Consider the following 23,285-nt stretch of genomic DNA (forward strand, 5'->3'; position numbering starts at 1 on the left):
GTCTTCTTGGATGTTCAACTAAATCAGCGACAGAGTCTGGCTCCAAAGGCCACTGGATGAACCCCAGCTCACAGATACCTGCGGAAAGGGAGTGTTCTAACTGCTGTACGTCCCGTCACACTGCTGTGTTGGTGGAGACCGCAGACTTTATACTTAATGCTTGAAAAACTAAAACAACCTGTGTGCGTGTAGACAGGTTCAAATGCTTAAGGTACAGCCTTCTTGATCTGTGTTCCTCAGCCGGAGGGCAAAAGTAAGGTAAAGGATGGCATATTCTACACTGTGAACAGCAAGCTGGTAGCTGGCTGCTTTAACACGGCTTGTTCTACAGCAGGCTTAAATTATTCGAGGAAAGATGCATAGTTTTCTATGATGTTTCTGATTATTTTGGTAACAGAAGAGGAATATTTCTATTTAAAAAAAAAAATTGTGTACTTAACTTTTTTCAAAACAAAGCTTCTCACTATCAGAAATACTAACATAACAATCTCCACTGTTGCCTAAAGTGTTTCATTAGATGAACAGGTTTAAAAAAACCAAAACAAACCCCAACCCTCAGTGCTCAAATCACCGTGACCTGTCTACCTCAGTCTGAACGCTAGGTTAGCATTTTAAATTCTTCTTCCTCTTCCTGAGAGGCATTTTGTCCAGGTGGTACCAGCCACACGTCTTGATGATACTGTGAACATTTAAACTTGACTATAGTTCAGTCTCTTAACCTGAGTAAAAGCCTTGTTGATACTTGATAGTGGAAAAACTGAACTGGAAACCTGGGAACTGGATCCTGCAGAGTTTCTGAGTAGCCAACTGGAGACAAAGTTGCGCTTGTATGTCTGGTTCTTTTTATTTAAAACTTGGCCTTTGATTTTGACCTATTTACAATAAATATTTGTAAAAATCAGGCTTTATGTTATGTTAGGTGTTTCATGATAGAATGTCTGCATGACCTCTTACAGCACTGTTTATCTCAACAGCATGAATCACTGACCTAAAACTAACTCTTCTTCTTCTTTTACATTATAAACATAATTGTTCTATATATAGAACTACACGTAGCTCCAAAAAGCATGCTAACTGCAGGTTAGGTAATGCATTTGCAGTGAGATTAACCAAATAGTAATTAAAAAAATAATGATGTGAAGAGGGGCAGAGCTAAGAACAGGAACTGCCCGACTCGTGGGGCCAGGCTGCTAAACCATTGCGTTTTTCTGCCAAAATGTAAGGAAACCACCTGGGGGATTGCGAGGGGAGGAAGGGGATGGCGATGCTGCCCTTGCTCTGCTGCTCAGCCCCGTCGGGTGTTGAGGTTTCCGTGCTCAAACACTTGTTTGCCTGCTTTGCTTTTCTTTCCAAGCCACTGACTTCAGGAATGTTTGTTTTTTTCAGCCTTGAATTAAGGCTAGTACTTCTAATTGGCTGTAATTGGCTTCTCCCAAAGGCTGGGCACGGAATGCTGTAGGACCGCGCTGAAGGGGCAGGCACTGCCCTCTCTTGCTCTAAAACCTTCTCCCTGGAGTTGGTGACATTCGTTCGAGCGTCATCAGCGACTGCAGAGGGGTCTGAGCCACCTGCTCTCGGAAGAGAGTGGATTATTCTGCACCCGGGCTGCTTCCGTATTGAACTAATTAAGTTGTTAAGCAAACGTTAATGATCGAGCACCTCATGACTTCTATATCGGGAGTAGGGTTTAAGAAAAAAAATCCTCTTTGCTCCGTAGCTGTTGGTGTGACCATTGACCAGCGGCCATTTGAACCCCGGGTTTGTGCTGCACTCCGTCAGCGTGTGGAGTTCCGGGGGAAAAAACTGTCTGTTGCTCTGTTTTAAAAAAGTCTTTCTGAGTTTATTGACATTAAACACTTTTTTTTTCCCTGTATTTTCTGAAACCTGAGGAGCCTGCGTGTGTGTTTGTGTTACAGCTGAGGCGCTGGCAGGGCTGAGGTTGCCTGGTAAAAGTGTTCTGTTTCCGTGTGAATGGGAAACACTCCCCAGTTTGACTCGGCCTCACTGGGAAGTTTGTTCGTGAGTTGTGGATACGTGCTTGGTACCTGTTTACATCACAGAGCTGAATTTTTAGTGATAATTCCGAGTAAAACCCCCTTGAGTTGGAGGTGAGGTTCCAAGATGGAGTGTTTTCCGTTTAAAAAAAACAACCGACCGACCTGTGAAGCGTGGTTCTGCCTTCACCATAAGGGAAGGTGGGAGAAGGTTTCCTTGCTCCGGTGTTGTTGTGTCAAAGGGAAAACCAGGAGTCAGGGCTGAGATAAGACTCCATTGCAACACGGCTCATCGAGGAAATTCGGCGCTGCTCCTTCCTCCGAGGCATCGCCGCCAGGAGCCAGAAAAATGCCCCGGTGCTGCCGGCGCTCCCCGGGGAGGTGCCGGGCGGTTGCGACACGGAGGTGGGGAGCTGCCAGGTCGGGTGCCGTGGGTGGGGTGGGCCAGGCTCTGTGAACCAGAGCCTTCGCCGTGACTCAGCTCGCTCCTCCTCGAGCAGATGAAGGAAAAGATAGGATTGAGGCAGGCCGTGATTAGCGTACCCAGTGCCGCACGACTTCAGGTGCAAACAAATACCCAGAGGTCTTGAGAATGCGCTGCTGCAATCTTACCAAAAATATATATATCGCCCGGAGTTTGAAGTCGGACCGGTCCGTCGGCCTTGCTGGGGTTTGCTTTCCTGTGTTGCCGTTTGCACTGTGGAAGGGACGCCCTGGGACGATCACGGGATGATCTCCTGGCAGAGACTGAGGCTGGGACTGCTTTATGAATCCCTCAGCTTCACGCATTCTCCTTAATTTCACTCTTTGACTTAATTTCAGCCAAATCTGGCTGAACGCAGTAGGATTTGCGCCCGAATGACCGAGAGCTGTGAAGGTGAGCCGGGATGCTTTCACAAGCGAGAGAGGACTGCGGCTCCTGGTGCTGCTGGCCCCGGGGCAGAGGCTGTGTGCCACGGGCTGGGCAAGCAGCCTTTTGAACCTCTGGCCCAGCCCAGAGCTGGGAGCTGCCTTCCGCACCATCAAAGCTGATCGCAGGAGAGGATAAAACCAAAAAACCCTCACCCCCTGGGCTCCTGCCCCCTGGAGATGGCTGGTGTGGCGGGGGACGGCTGGCAGCAGGGCTGGGCTGGAGACGGGAGGTGCAAGATAAGGCACGGGACCGGGATTCGGCAGCTCAGGGCTGTGTTTTTCCTGCCTGCTTGCCACGTCTCGGTTTTCCTGCTATAAAATGGAGATAATCACCCTGGTCAGTTCTTTAAAGCACCCTGTTAGTTTGGATTGGTAATCCAAACAGAAACTCAGATAATTTTTTAGACCCGTGAGCAGCACTAGCAGCATCATCCGCAACCTGGGAATGCTGCGTGTTCAGCCGAGTGCCGACGCAAATAAAACCCGCTCAGGTTTTAGCTCAGCGGCACCAGAGATGAGCAAAGCCGATGTTTGTCTGACCCTGGCTCAGTCCCTCTTTCTAAAGATAACTGGGTTCGCCCGTTCCTCGGCACATTTTGTTCGGAGGCGGATCAGCTCAACAACCGGCACCGAAGAGGTCGGCAAACGAGCTTCAAGCCACGATTCTGTGCGAAGGGACAGACTTTGTCCTCCCGGATGCGGCTCCTGGAGCAGCGGGTGGCAGCGCCGTCCTGCTCCACCTCAAACAGGGGTTTTGGCCGTCCCCGTTCCCTTGCGAGCCCCGCACGGAAGGACCTGTTCCACAGAAGCCCTGGGAAACACCACTCCTGTGCCGCAAAGGAGATTTAATGAGATTCCCGGTCCATCACAAAGCCAAGGTCCAGCAGAAGACACACAAAATAACTCCAAGAGATCCAGAGCAGCCACCAGCTGAAGGCAGAGGAGGCCTTTGGGGACTGTCCCCTAACTCCCCACAGCTCATCCCTTCTCCTCCCGCTCCGCACGTTTCCACTGTGACCTACATTCCTTGGATGCATTTGCCTCCCGATTTGCATTTTAATCTGAGTAAAATGGCAACGTGGCAGTTTTTGCTCTTTCCAGTGATTTTCCTAAAGTGGGACCCCCCCAAACGAAGCTGTTGTTAACAGGGACTTGGCCGGCACGGAGCCTGGGCACGAACAGGACCGTGTTTGTTGGTTGCAGGGGGAGAACTGGGATGGAGCAGATCAAACCCTCCGCGTCGTAATGAGGAACTTCCATTTTTCTACTCCAGTTCCAAGGTTTATTTCAGTAATTTATAAGACAAAGCAAATCATGAGGCACATCCAGCCCTTACGCTGCGTGTGCAGCCCTGAACCGAGCCATCACCAATGGCTGGTCGTTGGACGACGGTGGCTGGTCACCTACTGGCCCTTTTGGAGTGAACTGCCGGAGAAGTCCCATCAGGAGACGCTTCCTGATGGTGATGTAGCTGCCAGCAGTAAGAGCGTCCGCGCCAAATAATCCAGGCTAGTTCAAAAGAAGCGTTTAGGGATAGATAAACTGCTCTCACCAAACTCATTCCGCTCGTCAACACCGTGACACCTGCAAAGATTTCTAAACCAGACCCGCTGTAGAAGCCCCCATCGGAAGGGGGGCTGGTGCTACTCGCTGCCCCTGAAAGGGACATTAAAATAAAAGGAAAAAAAACCCGATTTCACTGCAAAGAAGTCTTTGGTAATTAGGTATCAACAAATATTTCTAGTAGAAATGCAGATTATACACAGGAAATACTGTTTCTCTGCGTAGAACTCGCACCATTCCTCAAGCGGAATAAAACAGACGAGATTTTCTGGCCAATGTGCGTGTATCCCCCCAGCTCGGGGGCTGGGACAGGATTTACCGCAGCAGCTCTGCCAGTGACAGCCTTTCATCTACCCCCAGCCTCGGCAGCTTCTCTGAAAACACACCGGACGTGCAGCCGGAGCTGCACCCAGTCGCTTCTCTCCCCGCTCCCCACCTCGCACCCGTCGTTTCACACAGTCTCCTCATCCTGTTCGAATCGGCTGCCGCCGCAGCATCCTTCCTCTGGCCACAGCCACAGCCCAGAGTCTGCTCCCTGGGCTTTATCAGCCTGGAAACAAAGCACCCACGTAAAGGGCCCGTGGTGGTGATAACGCTGCCCTCGGACCCTGCCCATGATGTTACACTCTGGCCTGCTCATTTTCCATAGAATCACAGGATGGTTTGGGTTGGAAGGGCCCTAAAAGCCCCCCCAGCCCCACCCCCTGCCCTGGGCAGGGACACCTCCCACCAGACCAGGTTGCTCCAAGCCCCCTCCAACCTGGCCTTGAACCCCTCCAGGGATGGGGCAGCCACAGCTTCTCTGGGCAACCTGGGCCAGGCTCTCACCACCCTCACAGCAAAGAAGTTCTTCCCCACATCTCAGCTCCATCTCCCCTCTTTCAGGGTCAAACCCTTCCCCCTCCTCCTATGGCTCCCCTCCCTGATCCAGAGTCCCTCCCCAGCTTTCCTGGAGCCCCTTTAGGGACTGGAAGGGGCTCTAAGGTCTCCCCGGAGCCTTCTCTTCTCCAGGCTGAACCCCCCAACTCTCTCAGCCCCCCCTCCCAGCAGAGGGGCTCCAGCCCTCCCAGCATCTCCGCAGCCCCCCTTTTGTCACAATCCTCAGTGGGACCAGCAGGAGAAGACACTGCCTGGACCAGCAGCACCACGGCCAGCCTGGGAAAGCTCCAAAGCTCAAGCCTGGCCACAGCCACCCTGGGCAGGCAGAGCTGCGCTGCCTCTGCCCGTGCAGGGCTTGCTTGTCACAGCACGGAGAATCTGAGTCCTTCCAGCTCAGCACATTCGGTTGTGGGTTTCTTTAATTATTACTGTGATGAAAAAAAGCTTCTATCTTAAATTGAAAGAATAATCTGCCTCTGAGCCCAGGCAAAATGGATCCGTACTGTTGATATTGGCACAACTCTATTATGCTTTCTTCCCTTTCTGTGAAGAAAAAACTATGGATGTGCACAACAGAAATGCTGCTGGCAGCGTGCAGCTCCCCTGCCTGGGTAGGGCCTTGCTCTGTGTTTGCCCCAGGTGGAGCATTATTCTTTTTCTTCATCTGAGAGCACGAGTTTCCAGCCAAAGCCAAACCACCGTTTCCCGGGAGGAAATCCTTTCATCCCGTTTCCTTCCTCCACCTCCATCCCCATCACCTCGAGACCCTCCAGACGAGGGGACAGACCCCAGCTGAGAAGCGCAGCAGGGACCTGACCCGAACCAAATAACCCTCTTTTCACTCAATAAAACCCACCAGGAGCTGCCCCAGGGCAGGGATCTCTGGAGGGACCATCACAAGTGGTTCCTTCTTGAGGTATTTTGGGATGTTCTTGTTCTCTCATCACGGGCTGAAGGCCATTGGAAATGTGCCTCTTTACGCACATTTTTAGAAGAAGTGTCTCTTATTCTCTAAATCGAGACTATCAGTTCAGCCCGTGTTTTCTCTCTGTGCATTTATCTAGGAGATGACTCAGCTTCAAGGCTCATGTGACGTTTAAGTGTCTCTCTGATAACCTGTGACGCCTCTCCCCGTTGAGCCGTGGAATTCATGTGCTGCTTCCTGAGTGCGTTTTGTGAAACCCCGAGGTTGCCCGGTTCCTACAGCCTGATTAGTCTTTAATGTGAACGTGGGCTCCCTGCAGGCGCAGGAGATTAGCTTTGCGATGCTGCTCTGGGTTTATTTTTAAAATTTTATTCAGATGGTTGCCATGAATTCCCAAAGCAGAGAGAACATCCTTCTACTTATTAAACACAGCTCTCGCAAGCGCCAAATAGACCTTTTGCAGAGTACATTTACATTAACCCCTGCACCCCTCCATTCCTTAATTAGCTCCACATGCAAAAGTGCCGGAGCAGAACGCCCCAGTGAAGAAAACGAGGCCTGGGATTAAAAAGAAAAATAAAAAAATCCTTCAATTTAGTGCCTGAGAGGCTGAAGCAGCAGCTGCTGATCCAGCAGTGACTCCCACACGCTGCAGTGGGTGTTAAATCAAATCCTAAATGAGCCGCTCTGTCAGAAATCCCGGCGGTTGCCGCCAAGGCGCTGTCAGGGAGGCGTGATGCCGTGCCCACTCGGCTTCCACTGGCCACTTGCTCTGGCCCACACCTGCAGCGCTTGCTCATCTCTCTGGCGCTAGGCAATAAAAGGTATGTTTTTACCCCAAAATCAGGCCCACCTGCTTTTGCTCAGCACAGCAGAAGCTACTGCAGCTTCCTCCCCCGCGCTGCTGGTGCGTGGAAGCCGCAGGAGTTGCAGAGATCGTTCCTGGAATCCCACCAGCCTCCTGCGGCGTCACCCCATGGGAAGACCCAGGCTCCCGCATTTTGCCTGTTCCGCCTCCTTCCTTCTCCTCCCACTGTTATTTTACATTCTCCTGGATGTAGCTGCAATTAATTCACCCGAGGCCTGGCTGCAGGTCTCCGATAGCGGTCCCCTCGCGGTGCTGGGGTCACGTTACCTTCTACCTGGGATGTTAAGAAAGAATTAGCTTTGCAGGCTGCAACAGGAGATCCCCAAGCGTTCCTGTCCCGCTGGGGATTTCCTGCCTGCTCTCCCCAGAGGGGCAGGGAAGCTCCTTCATTCCTTACATTCCCCCAGCTCACACACGCCTGACTCTGTTTGCAGGAGAAGCAGCTTGGCAGGTCTCAGCACTGGTGAATCACCAAGGCCCCAAAGCCCCTGGAATCAGAGAATCATCATAGAATCACAGAATTATTTGGGTGGGAAGGGTCCTTAAAGCCCCCCCAGTGCCACCCCCTGCCCTGGGCAGGGACACCTCCCACCAGACCAGGTTGCTCCAAGCCCCCTCCAACCTGGCCTTGAACCCCTCCAGGGATGGGGCAGCCACAGCTTCTCTGGGCAACCTGGGCCAGGCTCTCACCACCCTCACAGCAAAGAGGTTCTTCCCCACATCTCATCTCCATCTCCCCTCTTTCAGTGTCAAACCCTTCCCCCTCCTCCTGTGGCTCCCCTCCCTCATCCAGAGTCCCTCCCCAGCTTTCCTGGAAGCCAACAGCTTCGGGAGGGAGAGAGCTTTAAGGTTCCCCTGGTCTAACACACGCTGGGCAGAGGCAACTCGGTGTCATCGCTGCAGAAGTCACCAACGGGGGGTTTGGGAGCGGTGATATTAACAGTTATAACAAACAAGCACCGCACAGGGTTTCATTTTCATAATCCCTACATTCACAAGATTTGCCTCCCCAGGAAGACCACGACTCGCTGCCATTTACAGCCCAATGGAGTATGACGTACTCTCATGTTATTCCCCAGAATAAAGTGAAGGGAATTTCAGCTACACTGCAGGACCTGAAGCCGGGAAAAACATAAGCAATGGTTATTGGCTGGGAGATGTATTTAGTGCTTTAAATACTAAACCTTAAGAAAAAGGCAACCCCTTTTTTTTTTCCCCAAATAGGACTCAAAAGCAGGTACTTAAACCATCGCTTGACTTCAGTCCGTACTTCTAAAGCCTACAGCCGAGCGGAGCGGGACACTCACCGTGTGCAGGATGGTTCCAGGTCTCACTCACTGGCACAGTGTCCTGCGAGCCCCACAAACAAGCTCATTTTGCACGTCCTGGCTTCGGAGAAAGAATTTTAAGGAAATAACATAAACTGATATGAAAACGAGATCACCTGGAGGATGCAGACGTCACCTGCCTGATGCGGTTCCTCTCTCCCAGCAGCGAGGCATCCCTTTCTCCTGCAGGCCATGGCTGCAGTTTTGAGCAACCAGAGTCTTTCAGCAGTCCCAGAGGTACCACGGGCTGCTCCGAGCTACTAAAAAAGGACTCTCAGTGAAGATCTTAAACTGGGATCGGATTAAATCATTATTTGCATTTGCACATCAGACTGTGACTTTAAAAGCCCACATCTTACGTGTCGGTGTGCCAGGAACGCTGCACAGGACTTCGGTCCAGTATGAGCCACCGCCATTACCTGGGGCTGGTAATAAAATCAATAATAAATGATCAGTATCAAAATCGAGACCCACCTGACAATCCAGACCTGCTGGTGCTTGGGAAAGGGGGTTTCCAGTTGCCAGCAGAGAGGTTTCCGTGTCATCGCTGTATCCATTCTTCACTTTGCCTGAAATTCACTGTTCTAACAAAGTAACAAGGAGCACGGACATGAGACTTTTTGGAAAACGGATTAAAAGTTCTTTCTAGTTGTTGCTCTTTGAAGCCACCTGTGAATGCCGGGTGGGAGGAGCTGCAGGATCCTGCCCCTGACAGCAGAGGCCAAAAAGACAAGAGAAACGAAACAGGGCAGACCCATTCTTTCCCTTAAAGGCAAGCGTTGGCTTCAATTATCAAACAATTATTTCCAATCGGGTGGATTTTCCTCAACGGGAGTTGGACTAGATGATCTATATGGTCCCTTCCAACTCTAAAAAAATTCAGTGAAATTCAGTGAAACTAGGAATAATAATAACGGAGTGTACCTTCTAGCCAGGTCTCTCAAATAATGCAAACAGCTCATTTAACATATTTTTTAAATTCTCCATTGATTCTGTTAGCATCACTTGTTATTTTAAGACCATTTTCAAAAGGCAGCTTTCAGATTTCCATACTAAAGGCCTGCGTTTATGGCCTTTTGAGACCCACGAGCAGATCCACTCACAGGAACTTCACCATTTTCCCCACGGATTAAGGCAATGACCACAGAAACACGGCAGCTTGGTCCCCGCGCTCCTGGAGTTACTTGTGTCCAGTGAAACAGTGTTTTCAGCATTAAGCACCATCTGTTTCGTTCAGATCGTTGGAACAAAACGTTAACATTCACCAAACTACTCTTTGCTAGGGACCCGCCATTTGCAGACTTTATTGCAAATCTATTTACTCACAGTTGGCACACATCGTAAAACTGACTCCTGCCGCCGGGTCTGGGCAGCACGACTCGGGGTACGGAGTGGTTTCTCTTCAAATGCGGGCAGGGCCATAGATAGGGGCACTTCTGCATGAAAATGCAAACTCCCAACAGAACAACACGGCTTTGTTGGAGCCCGGGCAGCACCTGGCGATACGCTCGCTCATTCTGACGACAGCCTCGGAGGCTGGCAAGCTCTCTGCGCGTTATTGCACCACGCAGTAACTCCCGGGCCGCTTCTCAATTTGCTCACGGGCAAGTGCAGCTCGTTGTACCCTTTTTTGGTACAAACTGTCGGCAGGACACACACCACTAGTAAAACACTTCTTGGTAAAGCTCAACCTCATGGGACAACAAACATCTGCTTTGCCTGTGGAAGAAACCCGAGTTCGATTAGTAGCCTCCCTATTCATGGTGTAGGTGCATAGCTCAGATGGAATATTCCTCTCACTGAATACTTCAACAAACAAAAGACATTCAAATTTTAAATACAGGAACGTCACTGGTTTGGCTCAACACACAATATTAGCTTAAAGGATTTTTGCCAAGGGGTTTATATAAAGCCTCATTGAAACCGAATAATTTCCTCCCCTCGCCCCACCTGCCTGGCACCTTCCCAGAGCCCTCCCCTCACCTTCAGCACCTCCTTGTGCTCGCTGACAACTGGAAACTGCCTAAAAACAAACCCCCAAAGGTGCTGCTTGAAAAATAAACACTTCGAAAGCACAGCGAGGACTTTGCAAATGACTGTGCAGCAATAAATTCAGAGTTTCTCATTCCCAAAAGCGTTCATTTAAGCTGCCTTCATCACTCTTCGGCTCTTTTTGATGTCAACGAGGACCATCCTTTTTTCTGACTTCCTAAGACTCGCTACGGAACAGCCTGCCGGGATTATGCAGAGCCAGGAGAGACTCATGCATGGCAACTGCCAAGAAAGGAAATAATTATTTTCTTCCATTACAGTGTATTTTTACTGTGTCACACATATAAACACTAGAAACGAGGAGTTTCGCTGAAATGGTCCATAACATTTCCTATGGCTTTGTGCAATCTCCAATTCAAATTTGAACACCCACATCATTTTTCATTTCAAACACTCAGCCCACCCACAAGAGGAAAATATTTGTATGGTTCTTTTATTGGGATTATGTCAATCTGAAAACAGATGGACAGACAACAAGAAGGGGAAATACATGCCAAGTTAATAGGAGCAACACATCCCATCAGTCACTTCCAAACCGCAGTTTGCTACCTATGCAAGATGTTGTCAGTTGGGCTGTCCCAAGGGGAAGGCAAGTCCAGCGTGTGCCCAGAGCATCCCCAGAGCATCTAAGCACTTGTCGATAGCGTGGCACGGACAGGATTGCAAGAATTCACCAACCCGAGCGCCTGGGGATTTCCAGGGAAACGTCACAAATTACGGCGTGTGCAAACGGCCGGGCTGTCGGTGGGTATTAGAGGGGGATGCTTTTCTCGAGATTTTCTAATTGTTCTTCGAAAAATTTAATCTGCTCTTCGAGGTCCTTCTGCTCGATCAACAAGGAGGTCTTGTCCTGAACAAAGCGCCGGTAGTCCTGGAGCTGCTGCTCGGTCAGGTACTTGGTGAGGATACCAGAAACCACTCTTTCCCTTCGGTCGAGGTTCTCCTTCAGGTCCTTTGCGTCTTCCCGCTGTCTAGACAAGAGCTTGTGCCGTTCGTTCAGCGATCGCTAACAGGATGGAAAAACAAAGCAGCACGCTATGAAAACTCATCATTCCTGGCAGACTCTAGATCTTCATTTGGAAGCCACAGTTGATTTAGTTTAATTACTTCCTCTTGTGGGCTTTGTGTTCCACATGAGTTTTTTCTCGATTCAATTACTCATTCTTGTGGCTTGCAAGGTAAAGACACCCAGTAAACCCCATCGAGGCTCACTTCTCCCATGCCGCCCTCAGGAAAAACATCAATCTACTTAACATTCTGCTAATTTTAGAGTATCCTGTATCAATCTTCTTTCAATTAGAAGCTCTTTAATGCATACCTCTCTGTATTTTGCAAGTTGCGGGTGGCCAGAGTGCCAATGTCATACTAAAAAGACATATGACTTCTATTAAAAGGTACATGCAATAAAGTAACTTCGATGCAGACAGTAGCTGCTCATCTAAGGTTTCTTTTCATCAAATCCACGAGAATCAGGCCTTGCTTTTTCTACAGGATTTTAATACCTTTCCCATTTTAGCTAATTCTCCTTCAGGTGCAGTGATTTGCACAGATTTTCCATAAATATACCGCAGAGCGATGGTCACCATCGACACCCTAAAAACAGAGTCAAAGACGGAGAGCGCTGGTTTTGCGAACACAGGGGCAATTCCAGTGACTGGGATATAGTTGTAAAAATGCTGGCACCAAACCGAGTCTTTATTGAGCATGTTTTTCAAAATCTGGAATAAATGATTTTAATGTATTTACTATGAAGAATACAAAAATAGCCGTGTCCCTGCCAAACACCAAGTCTGTTGGCCAAAGTCAGCGTGAAATATTGCCCCAAATTATTCATGTTAACATGAGTGACGGTTTGGAGCGGGTAGGGCCCGATTCTCCGTATCGGACTCTTTTAGTGCCCTTCTGCGTGTGAACCACAATAAACCTCCTGAGCTCCAGGTCAGCAGACGCACAGCTCCAGGAAATCCCAGTTTTTCTAACTCTCTGCTTTTCTAACTTCCAAATGAGAGATAACAGCAGGTATTGTGTCAATAAAAACACGTCTAAAAGCAATAAGGACAGCAGGAAAGCATCGTTCCTGGGACAAATTTGGCTCGTCTTCTCTAGCAAAAAAGTATATTTCAGACGTGAAAAGATTTCCTGGTGACATGAGACAATTCCTCGCTTTCCAGCGGAACTGGCGAGTTGAGTTAAACCACAGGGAATTTTATCTCAAGTTGCGACCGCATCTTCCTGCTCACTAGGGTTAAGACAAGCCCATTAAGTGAAATATGATTTCACAGGCAGTAAAATCATTGCAGCATTAAAATTAATAGTGGGGAAAAAAAAAAAAGAAGACAACAAAAATCTCTCTGAATCTGGTTGGGAATCCTGTATAATTTATACCTTTTGTTTAGCGCTGTCAGACAAATGAGGCGAGCCCAGCCCCACCTGGAAAGAAGTGAACAAACCAAATTAAATAACCCGCTGGCTTGTCACTCACCTTCTCCTCAGCATCCGTATTGCCATCGATCCTCCTCATGGCGTTCTGGACCCGGGCAAGGCGGCTGGACAGGCAGAGCAAGAGGCTCACCACCTTCTCCAGGTCCCCGATGAACATCAGGTAGCGCTCAAACTCGTTGGGCTTGCAGAGCTCCCGCACCACGGCCTCCAGCTCTTCGCCTCGCCCCACGCACTCCCGGGCTTCCGAGAGGACGAGCTCCCTCTCCTCCCACAGCATCCGCAGCTTCGACCGGAGGCTGGAGATGAGTTCCAGCTGCAAAGGGGAAAAAAAAAAAAAAAAGAAAAATCATAGAAAGCTGTTATTGCCAAAGAGAATCCATATCATTTCTAGAGAATGGGTTTCCCTCATGTCATCTTTGCCAAATTTTGGACTTTTGAAATAATTTTAAGCTCTGGGAAAGAAAAAAGAAAAAAATAAGAAAGATTTTCTAAGCTGTACTTAATTCTCACACTCTAGAAAAGCAAATTACTGGTAATCGCCTTAACTAGTGATATAATCCCTAGCTCAGAGAGAGCTTCCAATCAGTCAGAGGTGAACTGCAGTAACGATTACAAGGTGATTACACAGGGTTCTGCTCCAAGACATGAGCACAAAGTCACAGCTCTATTACCAAGCTTTACAAGAACTAACTGCAATGTCATTTATAATATTGACAGAAAAAGTCCGTTCCAGGGGTGATTCAAGCAAGCCTCGGCACCTGTGCAGCAAAGCAGTTTGATATGGAAATGTTGATATGGAAAAAGGCCCCGAGACCAGAGCGGGAGAAGAACCCTCTCAGCTTTTTTTTGGAAATCAGCCAATGCCACCATGAAGAGGAGCAGCAGCCAGACAGCGGGTACCAAAAACATCACCACGTGCACAGCGGGAGGAGCTTCAGGAGGCAGATTGTCATTACCTGGGATGGAGCACGGCCAGGTTCCTACAGGAAAAAAAAAAGCTATCTAATTCTCCTACACATTTCCCTTCCAAGCTGACATGTTTCTGTTGCAGCCCAGCTATCTCCAAGCTACCTCCATCCCCGGCACACGTGGAAATCACTAGGGCACTGTAGTGCGCACAAGCTGCTGCCAGTTCTCTCAGTAAAAAAATATTTCTTATTTAGGCTGCCAGTTGTAATGAATTTTACAGATTTTGAGGCCAGATTTGAGTGCTAAATGGTGAGTCAGTCGCTTTGCAGGAGCTGGCCTTGCATGGAAATGTAGAGTCAACTTTGTGCTCTCATTCCAGATCCAACCCAGCCCCGAGGACCTGCTGAAGAGAAGGAGGTGGGAGGAGAGACCTGAATCAAACCAGGCAGGACTTAAATGCCACCATTTATTATCAATATGCCAATTTTCCAGGACTTCACCTATCAGGAAAAATGGACTCAAAGATATCTGTGAAACATTATTATTGGGGTAAAAGCAAGGAATAAATATCCACAGTAATATATGATGGTAATAACTTCTTTGTCGTGGTGAAGAAACCCTTGTTTCTCTGATGTTCATCTACCTACTTTCTTAGAGGTGATGTCATCTAGGTCGTTTGAGCCATCTCTGCTCCTGTCCAGGACACGGTTTCCCGTAGAGGTGGGATCTTCACTCCTTTGCTTGGCATCGTGTTCAGATTCAGGACATTCTTCTGTTGCACCTTTATTACTTTTCCTGCTACTAGAAAAGAAAATAAACACCAGTGGCAAACACAGATTCGTTCTCAAACTTTGTGGCATTCATGGTTTTATCCACCTTGACTTCAGAATTACTCTCCTGACTTCTCACAGCAGCATTTTTTCTAATTTTTTTGAAAGATATAGAGCAAAAAATTTGCAGCCCATGTTTGTCACAGTCCCTTTTAATAAGGTATCATCGAACCACATTTCTTCTGTCCTACACCCATAGCCTCAGATACATAAAATCAGAAAGCTAAAATATTTTGCTAATGAAACAGAAACAAAAACAATATACGCTCAAGTCATCTCACTACTAACACTTACGTGGTATTTCTACACTAAAATAGCTTAAAATACTAGATAATTGGTTTTGTCTACTTACTCATCCTCCTGCGCATGCCGTACATCTCCCTTTTTTCGGTGTGATTTATCCAGCACAGAAACGTTAACAGGAAACAGACCCTCCATCAGGTCTAGAGCAGTTTTTCTAACGGGATGAGGCAGGAGAACATCAACCAGAGAACTGTCTTTGGCAATGATCTCCAGAGCAAGTTCCTCGTACCGCTGGTCTTCAGGGGACCGCAGTCTCCTCTGGGGCAGATCTGTCCCTCTCTCGGGGACAATATCATCTTGGCTGTCGCGCACAGATGTGTCCTGTGTAACTAAACCCGTGGCTGTGTCTTTGTCCCCTCGAAGAGGCTGAGCAGATGCTGTGTGGCAGCGTGGCACTTGCTCCGGAGGATGTACAGGCTGTTGGTCTGAGCACGTTATTAAAGCGCTGCTGTTCGGAGATTTTGTTCCACGTTCCTCCTCCTCCACCTGAGCATCTTCCTCACCTCTGCTTCTTGGGACAGGAATACAGGCTTCAGGACTCAGCTCCTTCGTATCCCGACAACACACACCTCCAATGACATCATTGTCTTTGCATTCACTATCCTCATATCCATCTTTCTCAGGATCATTGAAACTATAAGAAAGAAGACATTTCCTTTTGTTTCAAACGCTTCCTCTACAAAAAATATTTCTGCAGAATGTTTAAGCAGCTGCAGGTAACTGTCATTATCTTTCCAGCTGCTTCTTTTTATGAAAGGTTTTTAAATTCAGATTCCATAATACCTATTAATTTTGCTTGGGGAAAAAAAGGGGAATATATAAAATGTCTAGCTGCACCAGTCCACGTTGTTTGAATCCCCATTAAACTTCTAATTTTTCTAATTATGGCCAACATACACGTTTTCTGAAATAAACCCATAGTAATGAGTGCCCTAAAATGTCAAGTGGAGAATTGGATGAAAAGCACGCAGCCACCCTCCAGCCCTGGCGAGCACACTGCCCACAGGACGGGGCACTTAGGGGACCGGGGCTTGCCAAGACCTTTCTGAGGCCACTTCTGGCACCACCTGGCAGTTAAAGAAGGATCTGCACTTTGTGTTTCCCTCCACCCCCCTCCTGTAACACAGTGGCTGTACCGCAAAAGGGCAAATCTTTACTGTCTTGCTCCTTACACCTTCTTATTTCTATAGCAAGTTTCAGCCCAAGACTGAGAACTGGTTTACACCATCACCATCTCCTGTGCGTCAATTCTCAGTCCTTCTTAGAGACAACACCAAGGGCTTCCTTCTCTTCGGGGGAACTGAACACCCACACAGAGGAAACACTCCTCCTCTGAGGCATCGGTTTTGAAAAGGCCATTGGACACAAGTACAAGTTTTATTAAATCCTTTCAGTTAACCATTTTGAGATCAAACTTCTCCTTTTGAGTTGGCCAATGCACGTCTGACCAGTGTTTCAAGTTTTCTGATGCAACTCTTCAGAAGAAACTTTGACAGAAAAAGCTGCTGTCTGTAGGGCACAAATAATTATATTCATGAAGACATGATAAGTAGATATATGTAACTTAAAAACACACTTTGGACCAGAATTTGCAAGAATATAGGGGCACTGTTGAACACAAGATGATTGGAGTATGTGTAGATCTTCTGGAATCACTGATTGGAGTGTGTCTAGATCTTCTGCAATCCCAGCTGTACATGTGTACAGCCACAGAACTGCTTGTGAAAACAGTGCATCTCTATATTTAAATACTACTGTATTAATTATGACTGAATGAAAAAACCTATTTTTTCCTCTACCAAAAATTTTTCATAACCTAACAGGATTAAGGGGGGACAATAGAGAGGAAAGCTGGAGGGGTTAGATGGCAGGAAGATTTACAAGCCCTGATTTAACTATGTTAACTTGACACGAGCTCTAAAGTTGCAGGCACAAAGCAAGAATTTTCTCTCTCAAAACAGGCACAGAGGTCGCAGATAAAGGCAAGGCAGCCATGGGTCCTTCCCACCCCTAAAGGAACTAGTTAAGCCCATCTCTATGGGTGGGGTGGGATATGAAGATGGGCATTTTGTTCTCCTGACAGAGACCAGGGCAGTGGAGAGCGATGAAGAGACTTGGTGCCAGCAGAGGAGACTGCCGTTCCCCCAGCAAAGACACACACACACAGAGAATAGTTTCTAGATTTAAGATAATACCGGCAGACTGTTGTGCTAGGAAAGCTTCCACACGCTTGGACTGTTCTATTTAATGCCACGAGCCCACACCATCTCCAGCCACTGCTTGCCTGGGCAGGTTTCCCGGCGCAGATGTGGATGGAGAGCAGGGATGGGTCACAGCTGAGCAGGGCTTACCCAGCCCAAGCTTTTCATGTGGCCAAACAGAGCCATGCTGTGGCTCAAAGTCTTGCTGCTTCTCTAATTCCATCGTCTCTCACAGTTTCCCTTCTTGCAGCTCTACTTTGCAGCTTTAACACAGTCATTTTAGCTTTTCATCAAAAAATGAAGTCAGCTTGGCAAAGGGAAATTCAATCACAGTTCATACAAGATAATGACTAACGATGTCACTTAGAGATATCCATTATGTGCACCTTTTCACTGCAATTAAAAAATAAAACACTCATTTGAGCTTGACTTGAACTGCCTGGTGCTGGTGATTTAGTGATGTCCTTAATGGTGGAAAAGCCCTTCCATCAAAAAGGTGCTAGAAATACCCCATGCCAAACACCACAGCATCGCAATGTGATGGTATTGTGAGAGCTAAATTAATGTGATGAGGATGCAATATTGCACTCACGCATTGACAAATGTTTGTGGAGTGACACACCATGAAAAGAAGAGACAGAGAGACCTAAGAAAATCATTGCAAACATTGCTGGGCCCTATTCCTACACTTTCTCAGGCCCCATTGCAATGGGAGCAGCTTGTAGGCTAAACCAACCATCTGCAGCAGTTCTTATGGAAAATGGGTAATATCAGTGGAAACTACCTCAAAACCATATTGTGCAATTGAACGGATGCAAAACATGCATAAGAATGTCCTCAAGGATTTTTTTCACTAACCCACAGACACTATCAGGGTGGGTAATGACCACAGCTTGCTCTCCCTGCTGGTCCCAGCTGGAACTTTTATTTGAGTAATTAACACTGCAAACACACCTGGTCTAGTCTGGGTGTTCTACCACAGCTCAACAGCACTGTCTGCTGGAGGAAAACAAAGCGAAAAAATGAGACACAGCCGTGACAGAATGAAACCTGTACTTCCAGCTATTTCTCAAAGATGATTATCTAAATTAGTTATTAATGAAATGAGTTCTGGATTTCTCATTCTCATTTCTTAGTACATATTATAGAGCTATGATCAAATATGTTTCTGATGTTACCATTCTGTCCAGAACTTCCAGTGACACTCATGCTGACCTGCTAAGCCTCTTAGCTGAGGAAATTTAAGAAAAACTTCAAAATCTAACCAAAAATACATTCTTTTTCCTAATATAATGAAGCCTCCAGAAGGCATTGGGAACTTTTCGAATGACTGAAGCAGCAGAGATTCTATTACTATGCAAGTGTCAGTGTCACCGCCTTGGTGAGATAAAGCTCAGATCTTTTACTCCCCTGATGCTCCTCAAACAAGCAGAACAGATCTGGAGAGTTAACATACAAATTTGCTAGTTAGCTGGTTTTTTTCCCTTTAAAGAAACACTCCAAAAGCCCCCGTTACACCACTCTGCCAGCACATGTATTTTTCAAGACTGGGCACGTGGGAGCTGCTGCAGATGCCGTTTTTGCCGGAGCTCAGATGAGGGAGCTCCGATCTCGGGGATGTGAAGGAGCGCGGCTGCCACGGGGAGAGCAGTTCGGATACACTCTGCAGTTCCACGTCTGCTCCACACTGTAGAAATTATTTTAAAGACTATCCCAAAATGAGACAAATAGTGCAGCAGATGAATATTCCTGTATGGGCAAAGGATCCCAGGACAGAAGCAGACGGACTCGGCTGCCGTTGGAGGTCACACACCTCGGACACGGGCTCTACTCTGCCCTTACCTGGGGGTGTCAAGGCAGCTCTCGCAATGCCGAGCTGGTGCCACCGCAGCACTGGAACATCTGCAAGGGTCCTGGAAATGAAAACAGCACAGTGGGACAACCGGCTTTTTCAGACCAGGCTTCATTTTACCCCCCTGTTTGTTATCCCCAGAAACAGAGGCCAACAGTAAATCTCTGAGTAGGTACACTAAGGTTTTACTTCTGAGTTTGTCTATCTTTCTTTATTGATGAAATTGCTACTCTGCTGTCCAGGTAGCATCTGCCTCTTTGTCCTAGAAAACCAAAGAACAGCTGGCAACAAAACCCATACTCTCACTGACTCCCACAACAATTCAGAAATTGGTGGAAGTTTATCAACTGGTTCAGTTGGGCAATTTTAGTAGTGTATTAGATTATTTGTTTTCTGACCCTTTCATCTTCTTTATTCTCCTTGACAACAATATTGACACCGCTATCCTTCGAATTCAGGAGCCAAAAAGGTTGGTCATTTATAAAACTCTCTCTCTCTCATAACCTTTATTGGGATAGTGCTCTAATGAAGTGACTGCTGGAACGCAAACCTCCCGCTCACAGCACGTGTTCTCTGCAGATGTGTCTCCTGAGTGCCAGACCCCCCCACACTCCTCTGTAGCCCCCAGGGGACCCTCTCCAGTCTGGCGTTGTCCTGCCCTTGAGCAGAGCCCCTGGCACTCGCAGAGCACAGCCCTTGAAGGAGACCCTCCTCTTCCTCACTGCCTGTCCCCGTGCCCTTCCTGAACTGCCCAGACCACGTACCTGCTTCACTCGGCTGCTGTGAAGCTTCCACCCATATTCAATTCTCTTGTAATTTTTCACACTAAAGACACCTTGTTTGCCTGCAATACTTTCTTACAAAATACTTTCGAGAATAATGAATGATTAACGATAATCATAAGTATTTAATGTGTGAAAATTGGTAGCACTTCTCCCCAAATCATTTCTCCTGCACACTGCAAAGCAGAACCTGCATTTTGCTTTCCAACAGCTACGCGGCATTTCCTCTAGATTAAGCAAACGCAGCTTCTCCACATCTATCATCTCAACTCTCTACTGCACGCTAAACGCAACAAAAATAAATCAAGTCCTAATTCCTCATTTGTGATCTTCAGCAGTTTTGCCACGTGCATAGTCCCACAGTTCCTTAAACCAGGTAGATAGTCCTCAGTTGGGCTCAAATACTTACTACTATTTTCGCATCTTTCTTACCTGTGTGGAAGAAGGAGTTGATTTCGACCTCTCGCGAGCTCTCCCGGACACGGGATCACTCGCCTGCGGGAGACACTCTGCTGATGCACACTTGCCGGTGCAGCTCCCGGCTGCTTCGCCGGGAGATGGATCGTGCTTCGATGCAGCTGTTCCCACAGCAGCAGAGCCGGGATGGCTCCCGCTGCTCCCACTCGGTGCGGGAACAAAAGCCAAAGGAGCAGAAAGATCTGGCGATTTTTCTTTAGAGAAAACTTGGCAGAAAGCCTCAGTGGTTTGCACCTTCCTGCTCCCGTTTGGATTGGGAACCTTGCCAGGAAGCCACTTGGGATGTGACAGTCTCTTCTGCAGGGGTGGTTTATGCAGCGGGAGGTGTTGGGAACTACCTGGCCTTTGATTAATCTTTCGCTCCATGTACTCCATAAGCGCAATATGCTGGATTTGTTTCAGCTCCGTCCTGGAAATACTAGAACTGGAAAGTGCCCTCCCTCTGTTCTCCAGAGCCTTTTTCCCAGCTGCCACTGCATCTTGCTCAGTGATTTCATCCCTGACTTGATTCCATGGTACCTCCTTGTCTGCCAGCTGATCGAGTTTCTCAGGTTCAGAGTAACACAGCTTCTTTTGCTCTTTGGTTACCCTTTTCCTTCCTCCTATTCGACCCATTTGTGGCCTTTTCATTTCTTCATCTCTATTGCAACTTTCCACGGACTCTAGGTGAGAGGGGGAACAAGGAACAGGTTTGGCAACGTCATTTGTACTGGATAATGAGAGAGACCGAAGGTATTCAATTGAAGGCCTTTTAGAGGGTTTCTGTCTCAGTCTAACGGGCAAACTCATCTGTAAGTCTTTTCTTTTAAAGGAGGTTTCTCGCAGAACCTTCTTCTGAGCCACTTTAAGTTTCTCTCTATAGTCATTCTTGAAACTCTCCTCCATGGATGAAGCAGGACTCCCGAAAATGAGATCTTCAGCCTCAAGCAAGAGATCGTCAGCACTGTACTGAGGGTGGTGGTTGGTTCTCTGAAGGTGATTGCTTTCCCTCTGTATCTCCAGACACCGTGCCGAGGCAGGGTAGCTGCTTGCTGGGAATTCCTTTAGTGAGCTCCTCGAGTCCTCCTGACATCGGGTGAGCTTGTTGTGGTGCAGGATGTTGGTGGTTTTCCCCCCAGAAAGGTAGTAAAGCATGGGAGTCGTTTGCCTGGTTATTTGTTCACCAGCAAGATCGTCCTGAAGCTGCTTTAAGAGCTGTGTTTGAAATTCGGGTTGGTATTTCTGATAAGGAACAGGAGGTTGCTCTTGTTCTAGATGCACGCGAAGGTCAGGACTGCTGTTAGCAGCCTGTTTTTCTTTCTTGACTTCATGTGAAAACTGAGATGTGGAATCTTCCTTTGGTCTAAAATGAGGCATTTGGTCAGTATTGTCATAGCATTGCCTATTTCCCTGATCTGAGCCCTCCCAGCGAGGGTGCTGCGCTTCCGCAGTGCTGTGGCTGCAGGGCAGTGATGATCTCTGCATTCTGGCTTGCTGATTTCGGAGCGGTTCCTTAACATCCCTCCCAATTTTTCCTTCAGAGACGTAACACTGATTTTCATCTGTACAACCATTCAGCTTCCTGGAAGCATTTTTAATTAGAAGAGCATTGTCCGTATATTTTAACTCACAACTGTCCTCAAACACATCCTGATCCAAGTCCGAAAGCAGCTCGGCGTGGAGCGGGCACTGAGCGCAGGGCAAGGATCCTTTTCGGTGGCTGGGCTCTGGCACCGCGCTTTGCGGATCTGCTTCCCTGAAAGCTGGCTTACGTACACCGCAGGGACACTGTTTGTCTTCTCGTGTATCATTAACAGTGCTAGGGCTGGTACGCACCGGGTGGCAGGACTGGGAGCTCATCTCTTCAGGAATTTGATAAGCAGAATTATAAGCAGAAAGTATTTTAGGCACATTTGTCAAAGAGTCAGTCTTTAAATATTCTTGAAAAATGAACGAAGAAGGTCTGCTAAAAACGTGTGAATTGTTTCTCTTTATAGGCTGTTGGGATGGGCCCCACTCTCCATTTTCCTCCATCTTTAACCCCGGAATTTTTGATATAGATACCTCATTTGTAGAAACAGAAGACGACAGACCCTTGTTTTCCAGAGTTTTTCTCCCAGCAGCCGCTGTATCTTGCTCGGTAACTTCATCCCTGTGTTGACTCCACAGTACGTCCCCATCTGGTAGTTGATTGTCCTGCAGGCAAGGAGCTGGCTGCACAGCCCGCTCACCGCGACTGCCAGAGCTGTGTCTCCCTCTCGAGTTCTCAAGGTGTCTGGTGACTTTATAGCTGTCAAGTCTGGTGGGAGGAGAAGGCGAAGGTGCAGCCAGAGGCAGCGGTCCCCGATTCCAAGTCCCTCGGGTAGGAGTGCTTCCACAGCGTTCCACGAGGCTGGTGCTCTGAGAGTTATTATGGATGCTCAGGTCCGGTGCCTTGTACAGATTCAGGCCCCTGAGGTCAGAGTTGGCTGCACTGAGATTATAAATACCCTTTACATATTCTGAGTCCATGTATGACACCTGCTCAGGAGGCAAACAGCAGTTTTCACCACAGCACGATGGGGTGGGATACTCTGGAACATTTGATCCCCCTGAGAAAGAGCTGTAAGCAGAGTCTGCTCTTCCAGGGAGGTGCAGGAGATGGTCCATGCTGCTGATCGACTTCACTGCCGAAAGACCATTACCATTTTCGGGAGAGACGAAAGGCTCTACCAGCTCTCCAATTCTGCCACCTTGCCTGTGAGTCCATCTTTCTATCTCATTCCCTGATGAAGCCATGTTGTAGCATTCCCGGGAACCGAAGTCTGGTTAGACGCCCACAACTGAGTTGTTAGAAAAGCACGTTTTTCTCTGTAGCCACATTCCAATAATATCCAGAGAATCCTAAAAGGAAAGACAAACACATGAAAAAGACTCAGCTGGAGGATTCTGATCGCACCTGAGGAGATCAGACAACAAGCATCACACACATGCTCAGGATGAGAACTTG

The 23,285-nt window shown here is 47.9% G+C and overlaps 2 protein-coding genes across 2 annotated transcripts in view; one reads left to right on the top strand and one right to left on the bottom strand.

The window, feature by feature from the left end:
* Nucleotides 1-2,856, top strand: part of SOWAHA (sosondowah ankyrin repeat domain family member A) — a 4,267-nt gene extending 1,411 nt beyond the window's left edge. The window contains 1 exon segment of the mRNA XM_074156139.1: nucleotides 2,817-2,856. Within this exon segment, the coding sequence (XP_074012240.1) occupies nucleotides 2,817-2,856 (40 nt within the window).
* An 8,416-nt stretch (nucleotides 2,857-11,272) lies between these two features.
* On the bottom strand, nucleotides 11,273-23,074 carry SHROOM1 (shroom family member 1). Its single transcript, XM_074156560.1, has 6 exons — nucleotides 20,273-23,074; nucleotides 19,049-19,119; nucleotides 15,055-15,639; nucleotides 14,520-14,673; nucleotides 13,004-13,276; nucleotides 11,273-11,527 (listed from the first exon to the last, which is right to left on the bottom strand). Exons 1-6 carry the CDS (start codon nucleotides 23,072-23,074, stop codon nucleotides 11,273-11,275), a joined length of 4,140 nt encoding a protein of 1,379 aa, XP_074012661.1.
* Nucleotides 23,075-23,285: the final 211 nt, after the last annotated feature.

This window comes from Numenius arquata, chromosome 11 (genome assembly GCF_964106895.1).
Source record: "Numenius arquata chromosome 11, bNumArq3.hap1.1, whole genome shotgun sequence".
In the NCBI taxonomy this organism is placed as follows: domain Eukaryota; kingdom Metazoa; phylum Chordata; class Aves; order Charadriiformes; family Scolopacidae; genus Numenius; species Numenius arquata.

Bases quoted from the DNA above. Each gene is read 5' to 3' on its own strand.
- SHROOM1 (XM_074156560.1), bottom strand. From the start codon at position 23,074: ATGGCTTCATCAGGGAATGAGATAGAAAGATGGACTCACAGGCAAGGT. The intron at 19,120-20,272 runs GTAAGAAAGATG...TTTCATTTCCAG, and splicing joins CAACTCCTTCTTCCACACAG to GACCCTTGCAGATGTTCCAG. The intron at 14,674-15,054 runs GTAAGTAGACAA...TTTCTTTTCTAG, and splicing joins CGGCATGCGCAGGAGGATGA to TAGCAGGAAAAGTAATAAAG.